The sequence below is a fragment of the Erpetoichthys calabaricus genome, chromosome 2, assembly GCF_900747795.2.
Source record: "Erpetoichthys calabaricus chromosome 2, fErpCal1.3, whole genome shotgun sequence".
Taxonomy (NCBI): domain Eukaryota; kingdom Metazoa; phylum Chordata; class Cladistia; order Polypteriformes; family Polypteridae; genus Erpetoichthys; species Erpetoichthys calabaricus.
In genome coordinates, this window is record NC_041395.2 from 166,263,431 (window position 1) to 166,285,925 (window position 22,495).

Consider the following 22,495-nt stretch of genomic DNA (forward strand, 5'->3'; position numbering starts at 1 on the left):
TGACAGACTGAGAAGATCATTCCTCCCCCAAACTATGCGACTCTTCAATTCCACCAGAGGGGGTAAACGTTGAACATTATTCAAGTTATTGTCTGTTTTTTACCTGCATTTTTTATTACTCTTTAATTTAATATTTTTTGCTGCTGGAGTATGTGAATTTCCCCCTGGGATTAATAAAGTATCTATCTATCTATCTATCTATCATAGGTAGATCTCATTACAATGAGGTACTATTAACCGTTCAACCGCAGAAAAGGCTCCCTATTAACAGTGAGTGCGATCCTCCTTATTACTTATCCATATTTCTCACGCTCAAGAACAAACAAGTCATGAATTCATGATCACGGGTACAAAACGATACCGCTCGGATAACGGGACCAAACACAATTCACACTATGCAGCATAGGTGGATCTCATTACAATGAGGCACTATTAACCGTTCAACCGCAGAAAAGGCTCCATATTAACAGTGAGTGCGATCCTCCTTATCACTTATCCGTATTTCTAGAAGAAAAAAATGTCTCGGCTCCAAAAACGCAAAGCTCAACTAACACAGTTACAGAAACGAACCCAAATGGACAGACACACTGAATGTGGACGCATGCAGGGCGCGTCTCATAGTGCTGCATCGAAACAGGCACGGCTTCAAAACGAAACACCTCCCGTCTCAGACATACAGAGACGGCAGCGAGGGGACAAAATAAATAAACGCAGACGTCTACACCGCGCATCTCAAATGCCGGAAAGCAAGCAGGCAAGGCTCCAAAAAGAGAAAGCTCAACTGACCGACATACAAAAACGGGCAAGGCTCAATACAAACAATGCACGCCGTAAACTACAACGGGCTTCTCACACAGCACAGGCAAATCGATTACAGCTCCAAAACAACACGTCCCAAATACTGGACATACAACGACGCGCCTCTCAAACGGCACAAGCAAAACATACACGTCACAGACATCAACGACAGACACCTGCTAAATGCTTCCGTTAGCTGACAACGCATTCAATAATGAGTCCACTATTCAGGAAAATTCATTGGGATTAATGAATGTCATTTGCAATCATTGTCATTCACTTAACTTCCCTGAAGAAACAACTAGCAATACAAGTAATGAATTTACACGTTGTTCTCAAATGGGTCAAATTAGACTGCCTCCTTTACATTCATATCCTGAATATCCACAGAACCTTCTAACTAACGATGTACCTGAAAGTAAAAACTTTATGAACTGCATTAGATCCTACAAATCGCTATCCACTATGAACAGAAACAGTAGCACTGCACGTGACATCCGTCTTGCAAAACTGTTAATTATTGATGAATGTACAATGTCATCCAGTCACTTACTCAACACCATTCATAAACTTCTACAAACGTTGATGAATAATAATATTCCCTTTGGAGGAAAGGTACTTTTATTAGGAGGAGATTTTAAGACAGTGCTTAGCTATTGTTCCACATGCCATGCGCTCAACTATTGTTCAGTGCACCTTAAAATACGCAGACAATTGGCATTGCTTTCAAAAGATACAGTTAGTACAAAACATGCGATGTCCACATCCAGATCATAACAATTGGTTATTACAACTGGGAGATGGTACACTCACCAATACAGATAGACTTCACCCAGATATTATTACAATTCCTCAAGCCTTTATCTGCGACGACTTAGTTACAGAGAAGCAATCTCATTAGACCAAATGCCCCTTTTAACACAACGCACTATATTATGTCCAAAAAATATTAATGTGTAAAACATAAATACCCAAGTCATTGCATTACTTCCTGGAGAGACACAACTCTTTCTAAGCTCTGCCAAACTTGACTCTGATCACGACAATGACCATCTTCATTGACCTTACAAGTTCTGACCTGGAATTACCTTTTACACTTAAACGGCGTGTACAAAGAAATTCTCCAATAAACCTTTACACTTGCCACACACTTTGTTGTTTGCTTTCTATTTGCATCATCTACACCTTCACACTATTCTATATCTCATTCATACATCACGCTCTTTGTCATTTCCCAACACCAGGGGTTGGCGAGCGAAGCAAGCAGGGGGCGGAGCCCCCTAGTATGTGTATATATATGTTTACATAACCTCTTTAACACACTACTTCTCCGCTGTGAAGCGCGGGTATTTTGCTATATATATATATATATATATATATATACACACACACACACACACACACACACATTGGGGCAAAAAAGTATTTAGTCAGCCACCAATTGTGCAAGTTCTCCCACTTAGAAAGATGACAGAGGCCTGTAATTTTCATCATAGGTATACCTCAACTATGAGAGACAAAATGAGAAAAAAAATCCAGAAAATCACATTGTCTGATTTTAAAGAATTTATTTACAAAATATGGTGGAAAATAAGTATTTGGTCACCTACAAACAAGCAAGATTTCTGGCTCTCACAGACCTGTAACTTCTTCTGTAAAAGGCCCCTCTGTCCTCCACTCGTTACCTGTATTAATGGCACCTGTTTGAACTCGTTATCAATATAAAAGACACCTGTCCACAACCTCAAACAGTCACACTCTAAACTCCACTATGGCCAAGACCAAAGAGCTGTCAAAGGACACCAGAAACAAAATTGTAGACCTGCACCAGGCTGGGAAGACTGAATCTGCAATAGGTAAGCAGCTTGGTGTGAAGAAATCAACTGTGGGAGCAATTATTAGAAAATGGAAGACATAGAAGACCACTGATAATCTCCCTCGATCTGGGGCTCCACGCAAGATCTCACCCCATGGCGTCAAAATGATCACAAGAACGGTGAGCAAAAATCCCAGAACCACACGGGGGGACCTAGTGAATGACCTGCAGAGAGCTGGGACCAAAGTAACAAAGGCTACCATCAGTAACACACTACGCCGCCAGGGACTCAAATCCTGCAGTGCCAGACGTGTCCCCCTGCTTAAGCCAGTACATGTGCACGCCCGTCTGAAGTTTGCTAGAGCGCATTTGGATGATCCAGAAGAGGATTGGGAGAATGTCATATGGTCAGATGAAACCAAAATAGAACTTTTTGGTAAAAACTCTACTCGTCGTGTTTGAAGGAGAAAGAATGCCGAGTTGCATCCAAAGAACACCATACCTACTGTAAAGCATGAGGGTGGAAACATCATGCTTTGGGGCTGTGGGAGCAATGGGCCAAAATACCAGCAACAGTGTGTGAAAACCTTCTGAAGACTTACAGAAAACGTTTGACCTCTGTCATTGCCAACAAAGGGTATATAACAAAGTATTGAGATGAACTTTTGTTATTGACCAAATACTTTTTTCCCCCACCATGATTTGCAAATAAATTCTTAAAAAAAAAAAATCAGACAATGTGATTTTCTGGATTTTTTTTTTCTCATTTTGTCTGTCATAGTTGAGGTATACCTATGATGAAAATTACAGGCCTCTCTCGTCTTTTTAAGTGGGAGAACTTGCACAATTGGTGGCTGACTAAATACTTTTTTGCCCCACTGTATAATAATAATATCTATACTAATAAAAGGCAAAGCCCTCACTGACTGACTCACTCACTCACTGACTCACTCATCACTAATTCTCCAACTTCCCGTGTAGGTAGAAGGCTGAAATTTGGCAGGCTCATTCCTTACAGCTTACTTACAAAAGTTAGGCAGGTTTCATTTCGAAATTCAAAGCGTAATGGTCATAACTGGAACATATTTTTTGTCCATACACTGTAATGGAGGAGGCGGAGTCACGTATCGCGTCATCACGCCTCCTACGTAATCACGTGAACTAAAAACAAGGAAGAGATTTACAGCACGAGTCACACGCGGGAACGAAGGTAAATGACGTTAATTTTTGACTGTCTTTTAATACTGTGTAACCATACATATTAACACATGTGCAATTAAACGTGTGCATTTACGGGGTGATTTCTCAGGCTTAAAAGCTCACCTTTTATCAAACGCGGGAACAAAGGTAACTGACGTTGTTCACTGTCTTTTAATACTGTGTAACCATACATATTAACACATGTCCAATTAAATGTGTGCATTTACGGGGTGATTTCTCAGGCTTAAAAGCTCGCCTTTTACTAAAAAGGTAAATGCAAAACTATTTTCAATCAGTTTATTGAAACGCTCCCGTTAAGGATTGCAATAACATATTCGCGAGATAAAAGAACGAAGTAGGGGGAAATGGAGGAACAGCTGCAAACAGCGAAGAGCAAAAAATTAATTAAACAATTGAGAACGGAGCGAGTTAAGCATACAAGCATGTTCATAAGGGAAACAAACCACGGTGTAAAACGTAAGTTTAAATAAAGTTTATAGAAACGCTCCCGCTGCGGATTGCAATAACATATTCGCGAGATAAAAGTTTAATGAGAAGACACGAGGTATAAACGAACCACACGCCGTGGCGCAACGTTAGGGGCAACAGTTTCAACCATTCTATGATCTGCTTCTCGCAACTGAAAGACGGCACATGGCGGATGTTAGCCGACTTGCTGACCGCAACGTTAGGGGCTTCAAGTATGGCGCTGACGCCACATCTCAGTGCCAACACTTTGCAGACTGTACTTAAAAGACACGCCCTCCTCACTGGACAGTTAAAAACACCAATCAAACTAACGATGACATCAAGTATTACCCAATCAAAAGTAGGAAAGGAGGCATCTTCATAAAATGCGTGTGGGATGATTTGCATGAGACGCTGCTTTAAAAAAAAAATGATTAAAAAAATACGGGATAAATCCCGTCCAGTATTGATTCAAAACGGGACGCGCAATTTCATTGTCAAACACGGCACGATTCCGTATTTTAAAGGACGGGTGGCAACCCTACAGTGCCAGGTAACCACCCATACAATCAGATTGTGATTCAGACTAGGAATACAATGAATGTAATTACCCCGATCTACATACAAGGCGAAAGTCTTGCAACATTCAAAGATGATGGTTTGGGATAATTAGTACTTATTAAGTACACCATGGAACATAAAAGAGCTTATGAAGCCTTAAACCGAAAAAAGCAACATCTCAGAGATCGTACAAAAAAAAAAGGAGGTAATGTCGTTTTACTCGCTGTAGATTTTAGTGAAACATTACCAGTTATTCCACGAGGGAGACCAGCAGATGAACTCAACGCTTCTTTGAAATCCATGCTTCTCCCACGGTCAGTTATATGTCGCGTGTTCTCGGGTAGGTACACCAAAAAATGTATACATTTAAGCATGTAATGGGCAAAGAAAAAATGAGGTATACCCGAAGGCACTGCAGTAGTACTCAATGTAACTTTACTTCTTAAATGTTAATGTTTTACTGTTTAATAATTTATACGCTTCTTATATATTGTTCAAATTCTTTTATCAAAATACCAGTGACAGCGCAATGCACGATAACATGGAGTGAATACACCATACGCATCTGCCCACGGCCGCCCTGGTGTGCGCATATAGGAGTTGATTCTAAAATAAAATAAACATAAAAAGAGTAATACAATCATCACCCATAAAGCGGATAGCAGACGTGACGTATTATATGTGTACCAGATTTCAAGTCAATAGGTGAAACGCTTTGCAAGCTACAGGTGATTTAAATATCCTGGACAGACCAACGAAAAGCCACGGTAGCAAATTATACAAGAAGATTTTATTGTTTAATTATTTATATTTATATGAAATGTGCTTCTTATATATTACTTCATATTCTCATATGATAATGATGTTAATGTTGTTTATATTGATTTCTATGTTATTGTAAGTGCATCTATGTGTGTATATGTATGTATGTATGTGTGTATATATATATATATATATATATATATATAAAATATATATATATAAAAAATATGTGTGTATATGTATATATAATATATCTGTATATGTGTGTATATATGTGTATATGTATATATATATATGACAGCAACACTCATAACAATGACAACACAATTACATTGACAATCATGTTACGTTATTTTTAAAATGTTTCCTTTACTTTTTCATAACCTCTTTAACACACTACTTCTCCGCTGCGAAGCGCGGGTATTTTGCTAGTATATATTATATACACATACACACACACACACACACACACACACAGTGATCCCTCCTCCATCGCAGGGGTTGCGTTCCACCCTCCGCGAAAGGTGAAAATCCGCTAAGTAAAAACAATACGTTTATATGGTTATTTTTATATTGTCACGTTTGGGTCACAGATTTGCACAGAAACACAGGAGGTTGTAGAGAGACAGGAACTTTATTCAAACACTACAAACAAATATTTGTCTCTTTTTCAAAAGTTTAAACGTGCTCCATGACAAGACAGAAATGACAGTTCCGTCTCACAATTAAAAGAATGCAAACATATCTTCCTCTCCAAAGAAGTGCGCGTCAGGAACAGAGAATGTCAGTGAGAGAGAGAGAGAGAGAAAGAAAAGCAAACAAAAAAATCAATTGGTGCTGTTCGAGCTTTTAAGTATGCGAAGCATATCGCTTGACAACGCAGCCGCAAGTAAGCCCAGCAAGGAAGGGAGCAATGTAAAGGTAGTCTTTCAGCGTTTTTTGAGGAGCGTCTGTATCCTCTAGGGGTGCGAACAGCCCCCCCGCTCACAATATATTTGAGGAGTTTTATTTAATATGTGCTCTGATTGGGTAGCTTCTCAGCCATCTGTCCCATAGCGTCCCTTGTATGACATCAACTGGGCAAACCAACTAAGGAAGCACGTACCAGAAATTAAAAGACTCATTGTCCACTGAAACCCACGAACCAGCGAAAAATCTGCGATATATATTTAAATATGCTTACATATAAAATCTGCGATAGAGTGAAGCTGCGAAAGTCGAAGCGCGATATAGCAAGGTATTACTGTATATTATATATACACACACATACACAATGGTACCTTGAGATACGAGTTTAATTCGTTCCGTGACCGAGTTCGTAAGTCAAAATGCTCGTATCTCAAATCAATTTTCCCCATTGAAATTAATTGAAATGAGATTAATTTGTGCCCAGCCCCCAAAAAACCACCCCAATTTTTTGTTAAATGTTTTCAACATAAAAAATGTATTTATAATGAACAAATATATTGTATACAAACAAAATCAAACCTAATACATAAATGAGAATCTCAAGAAATAAACAAATGTTGGCGAAGCCGATTAGCGTATTGTAATGTTTTTTTCTTTCATTTTTGCTTATCTTAATTTTCTTCTTCACTAGTTTTTTTTCTTTTTTGCCACGCTTTCCTCACTTTCATTCTCAAGGCGTTTCAATAGAAACCTATCCAAGGAGCTTTGTTTAGTCCTCCCCTTTAGAATGTTTCTGAAATGAGTTAGGCAAGTGTCATTAAATAGTACCGCTACACGATCAGTTGCAACTTTTTCAGGCTGTTTCTTTTCTTTAAAGTTCGAAACTTTTTTCCACATTGCAAACACTTCCTTTATCTCACTTTATGAGGTAACCTCCTCTGCGATACCGATCTCCTGCAGAACCTCCGTATGTTGCCGTGTCTGTAGTTCCGTCAACTCCTCCGTCGTCAGTTCCTCGGAATGTGCGGCTACAAGCTCTTTGATGGCTTGTATTTCGAATTTTGGCTTGTAACTCAAGGCAAAAAACAACAACAAAAAAAAAAAATCGACCTAGGGACAGCTCATATCTCACAATACTCGTACGTTGGGGCACTCGTATCTCAAGGTACCACTGTACACACACACTATAATTATATTATATATTATATATACTGTAACACACACACACACACACACACACACACACCTACAATGAAGAAGAAACTCAATTTTTCAAGTGATTGTCTGGGCAACTAAAAAGTGGCATTGAAGCAGAAATCAAATCTGGAAATGATGCTAAAACATTTGGCTGCATTGCATAATAAAGGTCACATAATGCATTTAGATTGTTATTGTATTTGCTGTAGAAATTTCTGAATATTGCAACATACAGCACAACTATAAATTGTGAATCTAGTACAACTAACTTTACTAAAATCCGAAAGCCACTCGCTTGTCATATTTCCAACCAGGATTCTTTTATTTTGAACTACAGTAATCCCTTACTTATCGCGGGAGATAGGTTCCAAGGCCGACCGCGATAACTGAATTTCCGCGAAGTAGGGACACTATATTTATTTAATTATTTAACGTGTATTTGGACGTTTTTAAACCCTCCCTGTATTGTTTACAACCCACCATTTACTCTATTAAAAACAGGGACAACTGCTAAGCAATATGAAATCGGTAGATAAGTTTACACTTACTGTATAGTGAAGTACACGTAGCAGCTTGTAGGCGGTCATGACGTCGTCGACCTTGTTGCAAAGATTCCTAAAGCAGATTCCATCCAGACTACTGCCTTATCACGTCCACTTGCAACTCGTTTTGCACCCTGGTTAAAGGACACTGCGGCCGTAGATCTTATATGCTTTTCCTCCTTTTTAAATAAAAAGAATCGATGTCCTGCAGCGGTGTAGCTGTTCCCTTCCTTCAACATATCCAAAACTTTTACCTTTTCTGCAATCATTTGCATCTTCTGTTGGTGCTTGGACACGGCCCCTGAAGCATTAGCACGTTAATGATGAATGAGTGAGATGAGACTTCCTGGTTAATGCAACACTCCGTCGCTGAGCCAATCAGCATCATACAGGAACTTAACTGCGTGCTCTGATTGGGTAGCTTCTCAGCCATCCGCCAATAGCATCTCTTGTATGAAATCAACTAGGCAAACTAACTGAGGAAGCAAGTAAAAAGACCCATTGTCCGCAGAAACCCGCGAAGCAGCGAAAAATCTGCGTTATGAATTTAGATATGCTTACATATAAAATCCGCGAAGTCGTGAATCCGTGAAAAGTGAACCGCGAAGTAGCGAGGGATTACTGTATTAGGTTTTTTCTGTTAAAAAAAAAACAAAAAAAAAAAACAATTGCTGCTATCCCTCGTATATTTCACATGCCACCACTTTGCCACTATGACCTTAAATTACCCTAGGTTCTTGTCTATAAGCCGGACTCGTGTATAAGCCAGAGACCAAAAATCATACGAATTTTTAAAATAAAATCTTATCATAGATAAGCCGGACTCATGGATAAGCCGAACGTTCTATAACCTATAACTAATAGAAGAGAGGGAGGTCAGTGGTCTCACTCGCACCCATTTAATTTCTTTAAGGGGGGAGAGAGTGTGAGATATTGGCGTCTCTCTCACTCCCCGCATGGCGCGGCCGGAGCGCGTTCTTTCTGCTCTGGGCGTCGCTGAGTCAACACGCGCGCATAGCGGTCATTTAAATTGTGATTTTATATGTAAGCATATTTAAATATATATCGCAGATTTTTTGCTGGTTCGCGGATTTCTGCGGACAATGGGTCTTTTAATTTCTGGTACATGCTTCCTCAGTTGGTTTGCCCAGTTGATTTCATACAAGGGACGCTATTGGCAGATGGCCGAGAAGCTAGATTGCTTACTTTTCTCTCTCTCTTGCGCTGACTATCCATGATCCTGACGTATGGGGATTGTGCAGGGTGGCTGTTCGCACACCTAGACGATAGGGACGCTCGTCTAAAAATGCTGAAAGATTATCTTCACGTTGCTATCTTTTGTAAAGCTGATTCCTGAAAAGACATGCTGCACAGTGCTTCGCATACTTAAAAGCTCGAAGGGCACGTATTGATTTTTGACTGAAAAACAAACTCAGTCTCTGTCTCTCTCTCTCTCTCTCTCTGCTCCTGACGGAGGGGGTGTGAGCTGCCGCCTTCAACAGCTTTGTGCCGCGGTGCTTCGCATACCTAAAAGCCAAACAGCACCATTGATTTGTTTGCTAGAGATTGTTGTCTCTATCTATGTGACATTCTGTGCTCCTGACACACACACCTTTGAAGAGGAAGATATGTTTGCATTCTTTTAATTGTGAGACAGAACTGTCATCTCTGTCTTGTCATGGAGCACAGTTTAAACTTTTGAAAAAGAGACAAATGTTTGTTTGCAGTGTTTGAATAACGTTCCTGTCTCTCTACAACCTCCTGTGTTTCTGCGCAAATCTGTGACCCAAGCATGACAATATAAAAATAACCATATAAACATATGGTTTCTACTTCGCGGATTTTCTTATTTCGCGGGTGGCTCTGGAACGCAACCCCTGCGATGGAGGAGGGATTACTGTATAAGCCGGATTTATGTATAAGCCGATTTTCTATTTTTTCATTTTCACAACTTTTTTCCTTAGATAAGCCGCGGCTTATAGACAAGAACTTAGGGTACTTGACCTGTTTGAAAATGATTTTTAACCAAACATAGCCTGTTTAGGCTGGCAAAATAATAAGTAACCAGCTGAGAGAATCCAAAAAAAAATCATTGTTGTGCTCATCTTCTGTTAGGGAACACTGTGGCTCCTATGTTAATTATAACAATGAGAGCAAAGATGTTTATATAAAAAAAAAAACAAAAACACATAATAAACCTAAAACTGCATATTGTATTGTGACATTTCTGTGTATCATTACACCTGCAATAAGCACAATAACAGTAAGAAATATTTAATTTGTCTACTGCTTTAATACTCACTGCACTCTTAACACCTTGTGATTTAATACTATGCCAAACTTATTTTTTCCAGGAGACAATCTCAATAGCACTTTTGGAGCTTTCCGCGCAGGATATTTTCAGAAAAAGAAAGAGTTATATTTAAAGTACGGAAAAGAAAAAAAAATCCCAGTAATAAAAAAAGAAAAAGAACTTTCACATTTGCCACCCTAAAGGAACATTTACCTGTAAGAGTACTGTGACCCAAACAGAACTCTGGAGCCCTGCGATATGAAGGCTTGCTGACACGAGGAAAAGACTTGCTAAGATTCAAAGAATTGTCAAGTTGAAATGTTGCCGCACCACACACAGGACTGTCCTTCAAAGATGAACCAAGTTTATCCAAACCTGTAGATGCCATACTTTTCACAGCCATTAAAAATGAGGATTCTACACTGCAGCTATAAATTAAAAACAAAAACAAAATTATATATATGTATGAATGAATGAGAGAGAGAGAGTTTTATATCACATATGCAGTACAGCACAGAATGCATACAAGTAAAATCTCCCTGTGTGACCCATCACCAATTTCAACACATGCAGGAAAATTAAGCTTAAAAAACTCTCATTAATCAAACTAATATAAACTATATGCTACGTGTTAAATGATACGTTTGGTTACTGAAAAAAATAACCTTGTAATATTTATTAATACCTTGTAAAATCTAATATGTAATACCTGTACTATTTTAGAAACTTTTAAATCTGAGCTTGAGCTGATCACTAGACTTGTGCGATCTTGACTAAATTAGTGAATCTGAATTATGAGCAACAGAGAATTTTACCGTATACTATTAAGAACGAAGTTAAAACTAGTAAAATTAATCTAGGTAAACTATACTATTCAAATGTGAATCACATTTCAGCACAGCTAAGAATACAAATTTCCCAGATTTATATAACTGTAATGACAGCAGCAACAACTACCAAAAATGTACTTTAAAATTTCTCGACAGGATAAACACAAAATGAAACTATAAATGATGCTACTTAAGTTCTCAGTGTACAAAAAAATAGGGCATAACTTTAAAAAAATAAAACATTTAAGAAAGAATGTTGCCTTATTAGCTGTCGATACTTCATTCTATGCGTTTTGCCATTTACAAGAGTTCAGCGCACTTAGGATAGGGGTTGAGAGTGTCAACGAGAATGTCTACTGTAATGCGAGGATATTAACAGACACCTCACCCAAGTAAGGTATTTGTTGGAAACGTAAACGCAGTTTGGTGTACTTCACATACTGACCTGAAACTATAACGTAACAATAGCAACTCGCACTTTTATTTTGACAAATTATGCTTCACTATTCGAACGTTAAGCTTGTTTGACCAAATGTTCATTACTTTGCTTAGAAGCAGAGACAGACATATAACAAAATATTTTTTTTGGCACAGGATGCGTCTTATTTTTTAAAATCAGGTAAAAACATTTCATCTTACCATATGCCCACACCGTGATTGGTTTTCTGAGAGGCCAACAACTCTCCGCCTCACTAATACACGCCGTTTCACAACTCACAAATTCTATGCAGCGAAACCTGAAATAAAATTCAGAAGGCAACTTCTTCGTCAACGTACTTCTTTCTTGCCCTTTTTTTTGATTCAAACGGTTATGGAAAAGTAGATTCCCGCGAGAAGAAAACGATTGGCGAAGGAAGTAGAGTATGTAGCATTTTAGCCAATCACAAAGGTGAAAAAAATAGAGGGCGGGAATGAATGGTTTCCTCGACCAATGCAGAAGTAAAAGGGCGGGCGTGAGACGAAAAACTTGTCAGTGTTACGAGTGGTTCCTATGGAGACTTGTGTGGCAGGGTTGTCGTAGATCGGACCACCATCCTCTGTTAAGTCAGCTTTTGCCAAATGACTTCTATGGCTGAACATTTCCTGAAAGTTAAATGTAATTGGCTTTTTTCCTATATAAATTGTGTTTACAACATGAATGGTCAATGGTAACCACCCATTCCCATTAAAGATCACGTTAGAGCACTCAGGGCAGCAACCTGCTTGACAAGATTAGGGTCAAGGGATAAATCAGCTTTAAACGGGATGAGTACAATGGGTACATCAACCCATATTAACGCCGACATCTTCACAACTTTGAACTGTCTACTGCGTATCACTCATTTTGAATGGAGAAGAAATTAGAACAAGCACCTCTCTACTTAAGATGCCAATAAAGCTTGACGGAATTGAATCACTAGATTAACCAGATATAATAGTTGAACTACTCTAGGTTTCGTTAGCTTCAATCAAAGTTAAACTCGTTAAAGTGATGAATTATTAAACGCTGGTAAAATATGACATTTCGTACATACATGGGTTACAGAATGCGTTCGTACACAACACATATGTTGCGTGTGTATTAGTCATAAATACAGAACATGAAACAGTCATGACGACAGATATTAGAGTTAAACAATCTCAATATGTACATATATGGAATTTGTTATATCATGCTGTGTATATTGATATGCCTTATGCGTTTATCGCACCAAACTATTTATAGCTAAAACGAAGACTGAGTTAAGTAGACTACAATTCCCAAGTAGTTATTTGCAATTCTATTCGCGTTAGAATTACGTAATCTAACTCTGTGAGACTATTGGCTGCATATAAATACAAACCCCGCCTTTTCACGAACCCAATTAGTTTAGTCTGCTGTCAATGAAATAGCTTTACAGGGTGGAGCTAAAAGAAAAATGGCTTCTGTATCGGGAGGAGAACCGCAAGATATGGAGGGTGAGCGTAATAATATTTAAAGAGAAATCATTCACGTGCCATTTTAATAGTATTGCTCAATAACACGCTGTAATAACGAGTTTACATGAAGTGGTCATGCTTTTTATACGAGCTTGTGTTAAGGAGAAGTTTTAGTAGCTTTATATGCTTGTATTATTTCTGCCCATTTCAAGTGTACGTGTGTGTTTTCAGTCATTGATGATTATTTTCCACGCATTTCTTGCAATGGCAAGCCGGTCTTACCAATAGCTAAATAAGGCTGTAAATTTTCGTTGTAATATCACTTCATCTTAAATTATTCTAGGCGCTGTACTTCTTTGTTCACCAATTACAATTCCCTTTTTTCAGATCACGTTTGCAGTGGTGATCCCAGTACAATTTGCCTTCTGTCAACCTTCAAAAAATGCTTTTGACAAAATGTGACAGGATGGGCCGATGGCAATAACCCTTTATACAACATGATCGCTGTATCACTTATCACAAGTGATTCAGTCCCATGCCCCGTGTTTAAGCACATGTGTATTGCAGATAATGAGTCGAAAATGCGCAGTGGTTTTACCCAACCCCTAGGGATCTATGTTTGAGATGAGAAGCGCGTTCTTAAAGATCCGGTGTTGTACCAGATCCATCTATCGATCTCATCTCTTGGTGACTAGATTTTGTTTATACTGTGAAGGAGTGATTTGTGGGATTTTGCATTTTTTATAGTTAAAAAGTGCAAAATATCTCATCTTTCTGTAGCAGCTGAAATGAATAAGCTCATGGTGACCAATCTGTCTGTTTATTCTAATGTATTCCTCGTAAATTGCACATAATTTCCACAGGAATACTTTGAGTATAATGCGGGGGGCTTTTGTATTCAGTTTAAAAAAAAAAAAAAAAAAAAGATGTACATATTTGTGTTAAGAAATAAAATAGTTTCCTCATTTATAGGTGTTGTAAGAATGAATGTATGCGAGACCTGTTTCTGTTAACAAATGTAGCAATAAACATATCTCGGAACCAATTAAAATTGACATCTGACCAAAGTTTACATATGGGATGTTTTGAAAATAATGAAGAAATACAATCAAAACAACATTTAATGGGGGTTTATGTGGTTTTACCTGTACAGCAAAGCAGAATCTTACTCAGACATGTGGCCTGTTAGCATACTTGTCTTGCCAGCATTTCTTATTTGTTTATTCTTTGTATAGGACTTGGGTGTTAAGTTTGGATTTCTGTATACCTTTGACCTTGCATAACTGTAGAGGGAGGTTGTGTATGCTTAATTGTTTCCAAATAACAGTAGATGGTTTTTATATGTTGTTGTAACAGCTGTCTGTAAAGCCCATTGAATTTGAAAATTTGGCAATTTCATTGAATTATCCCTTTGCAAATATGTAGCCTGTACTGTAAAATTTATTATACTTATAATTTCACTGGTATTCTGATACTAGCGCCCTGTCCAGGGATTGTTTCTGCCTTGTTTTCTGTGTTTGCTGGGATAGGCTCCATCTTCTGTGTGACACTGCTCTGATTAAAGCGAGTATAAAAAATGGATAGATTGGTTGGTAGGTTGAGGACTTGCCCAGTTATTGGCAAGGATAGGTTTATGCATGGCTGTGCCCTTCTCTGAAATGGTGATGTCTACAGTCATGCTAGAATAGCCTCAATGGTGCCATATTATTGGATAAGCACCCTCAGAAAATGTAATGATGTTAAATAACAAGAGATTAAACTCTGAAAAAGTTAGCAAAATAATCCTAAAAGTGTAGTTATTTTTCACTATATTTAGGAAAATGCTGTCTCTTATCTTGTTCTTTATCGCTTAAGTTATCTAATGTATTGTTTGAGGGGTTTTTGTCTTTCATTACAAATTCGCTTCCAATATATTTTTCAAAAATAGCTTAATATTTAATGTTTATTAATGAGGTTCTTCTCTCCTCCTATGTGTTAGATAATAAGCACGATTTTCAGTTTGCAGTTCAACTGTTTTTTATGAAAATCATTTTTTCTTAATTCAATTATGTATTTCTAAAAAATTTCTTAAACTATATACAACATTTTTGATTTTAAAATGTAGGTTAGTTATGATGGAAAAGTTTTAATTCATTAGTCATTTCAAAGTTTTTAAGCACTTTTTTTTTAAAGTTGTAACAATAATACAGATACTACTGGTAATGCTGATTCCATGTATGGGTTTTACACCACTCTGTGTCTCACTTGCAAATGTTGCCCTAACACATGAGCATGAGAGTTTAAGTACATTATAATATGGTAAAGTTCAGTACCTCTATGTTACTCTTGAAACAAAGGAGCATATCTCTATTTCTTGTACATGTGTTTACTGTCTCCAGAATAGTTTCAGAGGAAGGCTATCTTTTTGTGATAAAAAGTTAATTATTTGAGATGTAATATTGTATGTGCGTATGTATTTCTGTTGCTAATTGAAAATGTTTAGTATTCTGGTTAAGTGTCACATTGAGGTACTGTTCTTTTTCTTTTTGATTCCTCCTTCCTGATTTCCATTATACAAAAACATCTCAAAAAAGTGATTGTAATTGGATATACAAGATAAAGTCCTTTAAATAAAGGTAATGGGTATTGTTAAAAACATTTTGAGCATATTAAAGTTATTTCATTTGAATTAATTTAATATTGCGTTTAACTGGTCTTTCATGTAGATAAAATTTAGTTGTAACACATTTCATGTTGTAGTTGACAGACGAATTGAGTCAGAGGAGTCTGGTGATGAAGATGGAAAAAGGAAAGGGTTGAATGGTGAATCTGACTCTAATGAAACAAAACTCTCAGGTTTGTGACTTTCATTTGCCGGTACAATATGCGGATCATGATTTATTTGAATTTTTTAAACAATTTGTCTGAAATAAAAAATACATTTTGGCAGCTTTTGCACCTTGAGTAGCTTGGTACCAGTAGTAAGCATGAACATGGTTTGTTTTCTTATTCTCTTTAGTTAATTCAGTAGATTCAAAATGTATATCTATTCTCACTAGGGTTGTCATGATACCAAAATTTCAAACTTCATTCAAACTATGATACTAGGAAAAGTACTGAAATTCAGCACCATTTTTAAATAACCTATAAAGAGTATAATGTAGCTCAATAAAAAAATATTTAAACAATTTGCATTTCTGTATGTGTTAAAATCTTAACATTTATGAAAACAAATAATAGAAACTGTAGTCCTTAAATGCAAATACTGTAAAAGGTAAGTGTAAAGTTCTGTAAATGATAAAAAAAAAGAAGTTAAAATCTTGCCAACTGTTTTGTTTACATTGATGAAAACAAATACTGTTACTAAGGTAGTACAATAAAAAAGAACATTTAATGTGATATTTTTTTTGTGGACAATTATTCAGAAAAGTAACACACAAACAGACTCCTAAGACACTTAAACACATTTAAAAGATAAAAGCAATTGGTGCGCTTTGCTTTTTGTGTAAATAAACTAGGACCTCAACATACTTTTCTTTGGAGGGGGGCTTTTTTTTGGCTGCAAATGGGCCCTGATGAATTAAGTACACTCTCTGAAACACAGCTGGAAATTTGTGAGCTCACAATAGTGTAGCACCACTGTTTATGCAACTGAGCACTGAAAATGTATAGCACCTTACTTTACATAGTAAATGTGATGAAATTTTTTGAAATTGCACATAATAAAAGAAAGTAATGCCTAACGTCAGCACACTTCAAGGGAGCGTAAACAGTATTGCCTCTGAATGAACAGCACAGATTAACAATGACCCGCTGGTGAAAGTAATTGTAGACCCTTACCTTGACACATTAAATGTTTAACTGGCTACAAAAAATGGTTTAACCTGTAGAAAATAAATATACAGCACATCCCTACTTGAAATGCAATGGTTTACAGGTTTATACTTAATTCCTATTTCCATAATTTAGAAATGAAATATCTCATGAAATTTTTGTATTGACTCACTTGCAGTTCTTGCATACATACTTCCATATAGCTTACATTTTTTCCCTCACCATTATCTACAAACCTGAAGTATTTCTAGACGCCACTCCGGTTTCCTTCTTTGTCAGTTCATCATGCTCATGAAGGCTCTGATACTGCTGTAATTACCATCTTATTAACATTTGTGAGAGGATGGAAATGAGGCTGCAACTCAAACCATTGTGAACTGGAAGTGCATTCATAATTTTCTTATTTCGGCTGCTCCCGTTAGGGGTCGCCACAGCGGATCATCTTTTTCCATTTCTTTCAGTCCTCTGCATCTTGCTCTGTTACACCCACCACCTGCATGGCCTCTCTCACCACATCAATACACCTTCGCTTAAGCCTTCCTCTTTTTCCTGGCAGCTCTATCCTTAACATCCTTCTCCCAATATACTCGGCATCTCTCCTCTGCACATCTCCAAACCAACGCAATCTCGCCTCTCTGACTTTGTCTCCCAACTGTTCAACTTGAGCTGACCCTCTAATGTACTCATTTCTAATCCTATCCATCCTCGTCACACCCAGTGCAAATCTTAGCATGTTTAACTCTGCTACCTCCAGCTCTGTCTCATGCTTTCTGGTCAGTGCCACCGCCTCCAACCCATATAACATAGCTGGTCTCACTACTGTCCTGTAGACCTTCCCTTTCACTCTTGCTGATACCCGTCTGTCACAAATTACTCCTGACACTCTTCTCCACCCATTCCACCCTCCCTGCACTCTTTTTCACCTCTCTTCCACAATTCCCATTACTCTGTACTGTTGATCCCAAGTATTTAAACTCATCCACCTTCGCCCACTCTACTCCTTGCATCCTCACCATTCCACTGACCTCCCTCTCATTTACACACATGTATTCTGTCTTGTTCCTACTGACCTTCATTCCTCTCCTCTCTAGAGCATATCTCCACCTCTCCAGGGTCTCCTCAACCTGCTCCCTACAATCGCTACAGATCATAATGTTATCAGCAAATATCATAGTCCACGGGGACTCTTGTCTAATCTTGTCTGTCAACCTGTCCATAACCATTGCAAATAAGAAAGGGCACAGAGCCAATCCTTGATGTAATATGCGTTCATGATATAGGCTGAAAATCAATACAATAAAAAATTAGTATTGAAATCATTTTAAAATGTTAAAATCAGTATTCTCATACTTTTGACATCCCTAATCCTCACAATGTTCTTTTTTAAAATTATTTTTAAAAGTTAATACTACAACTAGTAAAATCAATGAACATGTAAATGTGGCATTTCAATGCAGGACATTGTGCAGAATGACTTGTGTTTATTCTATACCTGTCAAAGCAGTACCAGGTCTTGGATTTCATTAGATGAAGTTCAGATCAGATATTTCTGTCCCTATGCCTTTGTCATTGCCTTGTCCTAAACTGAATTGATTCATTGGAGAGGCTACAAACAACACAGAAAAGGTGCTACTATTAGGCCACATAATGAATTAAATATACAATTGTATATGTATGATTTCTAGGAAAAAGTTAAAGACACTATTTTTACTATGATTTGTATGTTTGTTGGTGATTGTGTCCTGTCCTTTGATTTACATATAGGTGAGAGAGTTCCTTAACTCTTTTAGGGCTAAGTTTTTTTTCGTTTCTTTTCTCCCAGGGCTGAATATTTTTCCAAAAACTAACTTTTTTTAAAAAAAGAACACAAAGCAATTGAAATCAACAAAAAATATTTACTTTTGACAAATGTTACTGTCTTGCATGTTGTATGAGCCTGCATACTCAATGATTTCACATACATATCACATACATTTTACACAGCAAAGTTCTGCAAAGTCTGATCTCGCTCAAAGCAGCCAATTTCAGTCATTGCCACATTGTACTGCTTACAATATGTGTTGCTTTGGTGCCTACTTTTCAATTGTCTGTTGCTGCACTTTCTCACATATATTGTTAGTGTGTACTGTAGAGAGACAAGTCACCCGTTTGCCATCGTGCCATGCTACTACCACCAAGTTTTCTGCCCGCATGAAAACCGTATTGTCACCTCTTTTCATCTTCAGCCTGTCTGGCTTCAACTGTGAAGCCATGTGTATCCTGTTCACCCTCACTGTGCCACAAGCTCCAATTCCTCTGCTCTGTAGCTCCATGAACAATTCTAGGCATGTATAAAAATTGCTCAAATGTACACAATATGACCCAAATGTTCATAGCCCTGAAGCAGCTCCAGCACAACATGACTTGTCAAGGGACAGTTCTCTCTTTGAAAGAAATACTTTCCTGTATATGTAATTACTTTCAGGCAGAAACCAGTGTTTGCTTCTGCCAGTACAAAATCCTTTATGCCATACTTTGTGGGCTAGTCTGGCATATATTTGCAGAAAAAAAGGTGTCCCTTTTATTTTATCATAGATTCATGCACAGGCAAATCACAGCCAGGCTGATAAAATTGTTTCTATGTTGGTTCCACAATGTCAAGCAGGGGCTGAACTTTATGCATGGCGTTATAGCCTGGCTCACCCCATGGGATTTGCTTCTATTTATTACAGAAGTGAATAAAACTTTGCAGCATCACGTACTTATCAACACGCTGCATAACCTGTCCAAAGCCACCAGGGGACAAAGCACGTTTGGATCAATGCTCCCTGAAGTTATATGACCAGTTCTGTCCCATCTCTATTTGTAATGCCACAGTGCGCTTCATCTCGTCTTTTGTTGTGGGTTTCCACTTTGAAAAACGAGAATGCGATGCAAGCGCAGCCCGCGATTCAAAAAATTTCTCTGCCTACCTGTTTGTCTCGTCTGACAGTAGCTGAAAAGCAGCATCAGGAGAGAGCAGCCTGAAGTAGTTCAACAGCTGGTGATGTGTCGTGTCCAACAGCAAGCCATGCCGTCTTGTGAAGTCCGGTAGCCAATTCGGCTACCACGGATCAATGTCTGTGTATTCCTCCCACGCGAACCTTGCCGTAGATGCATCAGCTGCGCGAGTGCGCTCATCTGGCAGCGTATCAGCTGGCGTGGCATCGGCTGCTGTCCGATCAGCTGATACCGGCTTCTCACTCTCTTGTTCGATCTCCTGATCACTGTCAATAAAATCCGATTCTGAAAAATCAGAGTCCGACTCCGCGATAATGCGCAAAACATTGTCTGCCAAGTGTTTTCTTTTCCGCTCTCGCTTCACTCCCATGTGACATGTCGAAGCCATCTTGCCATTGTTTACATTTCGCAACTCATGCACACGCAAAGATTAGTTGCCGAGTCAATGAGTCTAGCATTCCTCCACGCACAGAGGGAATGCCTGCGACGTGACAGTGAGTTTTGTCGCCATTAACAGCTGATTGTCGCCCTCTATCCCTGGATGTCGAGTTTTGTCGACATTCGCCCTCAACCCCTCCTGTCGACAAAAGTCGACATCCGCCCTAAAAGAGCTACAGCTGCATTCTAATCGTCATCTTTATTTGTTCTCTTCTTTTTTGATATTCTTTTATGTTTCCTACCTTGACACTGTTTTACACAATGCAGAAACTCTTTCTTGTATAACTTATCATTTTGTATACAGGTTGCATCCAACACAGCAGCCAGTATGCAATAAGTGCTTGCATTTAGCTTCTAGTTCTGTGCACCTCCATTTTCCCCAAAACAAGTTACGGTATGTCCTAGATAAGTGTCCCAAACAACCAAAGCAAGTGTTAGATCAATGTTCTTTTGTGTGCTGATTTAAATGATGTTCTTGTTGCTAGCAACACAGATTGAAACAAGTTGTTGATTACAGCATTACTATATACTTGTGTTTAAACAGGGAAAACACACATACTCCACTTGGAAGACTCCCTAACAACGAATCCAGACTGGTACCAAGCATTATCACATGGCAACTATATTATGTTTGCTGCACCACTTAAAACCTCTCAAGTTATTGTATTGTGTAATTCATTAAATGTTCTCTTATTAAAAAGTAACAGTTTTGTTGAGACGAGTCTTTGACTACTTTTCTTGAAAAAGAAAATATGGTAGTGTTAATAGAAATACCAATAATAAAGACTTTTGAGGAAGGTATGATACCAAAAATAGCAAGACTATAACAAATAATTGTTTTAGACATATGATGTCCAAATGGCAGGAACATGAGTGCCACTGTAGTTAACAACTCGCACATTTGTTAGTTTATTAATTAGAGATGATGTTAACCTTGGCAATGTTTGCTGGGTTAGGCTCCAGCTTCCCAGCAACCCTGCTTGGGAAAAGCTGGTTTGGATAATGGATGGATGGACAGATGATTAAGTGACATACAATTTGAATTCCAAGTAACATACAAAAAACGGATCTATATAAAGCATCTCATGTGGCCCATCCATTCAACCGCCAGGCAGTTTGTCTCTTCAAAAGTGCTGGTTAACTATGCATTGCCTGTTGTACACATTTTTGCTAAATATATTAAAGTGGCATCAATTTCCTCCACCACTATAGGCAATTCACAGCTGTAATAGAAATTAATATTTAGTTTATGAATGTACTGCCTTTTGAATACCATCATCAATTATTTGCTAAAACTTTATGATTGCAGAAATTACAGTGAATATCAAAAGTCTGCACACCTTTAAAGGAATTTGTTGATGTGGAATGCAAAATCAATATAAACCATAATGCCAGATCTTTTAATTTTGCTTCAATAATTTAATTTGTAATAGCTAAAAATTTTATGTCAAATGTTAGGCTATAATGGCATTTAAGATAAAATACAGTGCATCCGGGAAGTATTCACAGTGCATCACTTTTTCCACATTTTGTTATGTTACAGCCTTATTCCAAAATGGATTAAATTCATTTTTTTCCTCAGAATTCTACACACAACACCCCATAATGACAACGTGAAAAAAGTTTACTTGAGGTTTTTGCAAATTTATTAAAAATAAAAAAACTGAGAAATCACATGTACATAAGTATTCACAGCCTTTCCTCAATACTTTGTTGATGCACCTTTGGCAGCAATTACAGCCTCAAGTCTTTTTGAATATGATGCTACAAGCTTGGCACACCTATCCTTGGCCAGTTTCACCCATTCCTCTTTGCAGCACCTCTCAAGCTCCATCAGGTTGGGTAAGAAGCGTCGGTGCACAGCCATTTTAAGATCACTCCAGAGATGTTCAATCGGATTCAAGTCTGGGCTCTGGCTGGGCCACTCAAGGACATTCACAGAGTTGTCCTGAAGGCACTCCTTTGATATCTTGGCTGTGTGCTTAGTGTT

The 22,495-nt window shown here is 38.0% G+C and overlaps 2 protein-coding genes across 3 annotated transcripts in view; one reads left to right on the forward strand and one right to left on the reverse strand.

Annotated features, from left to right (window-relative positions):
* pask (PAS domain containing serine/threonine kinase) overlaps window positions 1-12,220 on the reverse strand; it is a 140,903-nt gene extending 128,683 nt beyond the window's left edge. For both annotated transcript variants that reach the window (XM_051922876.1, XM_051922875.1), the window contains exons 1-2: window positions 12,016-12,220; window positions 10,760-10,974 (exon numbers count right to left, since the gene is read on the reverse strand). In XM_051922876.1, the coding sequence (XP_051778836.1) occupies window positions 10,760-10,949 (190 nt within the window). In that variant the 5' untranslated portion in view covers window positions 10,950-10,974; window positions 12,016-12,220. The remainder of the gene's footprint in view (window positions 1-10,759; window positions 10,975-12,015) is intronic.
* Window positions 12,221-13,196: 976 nt separating this feature from the next.
* Window positions 13,197-22,495, forward strand: part of ppp1r7 (protein phosphatase 1, regulatory (inhibitor) subunit 7) — a 58,783-nt gene continuing 49,484 nt past the window's right edge. The window contains exons 1-2 of the mRNA XM_028825693.2: window positions 13,197-13,314; window positions 16,015-16,110. Of these exons, the coding sequence (XP_028681526.1) occupies window positions 13,275-13,314; window positions 16,015-16,110 (136 nt within the window). The 5' untranslated portion in view covers window positions 13,197-13,274. The remainder of the gene's footprint in view (window positions 13,315-16,014; window positions 16,111-22,495) is intronic.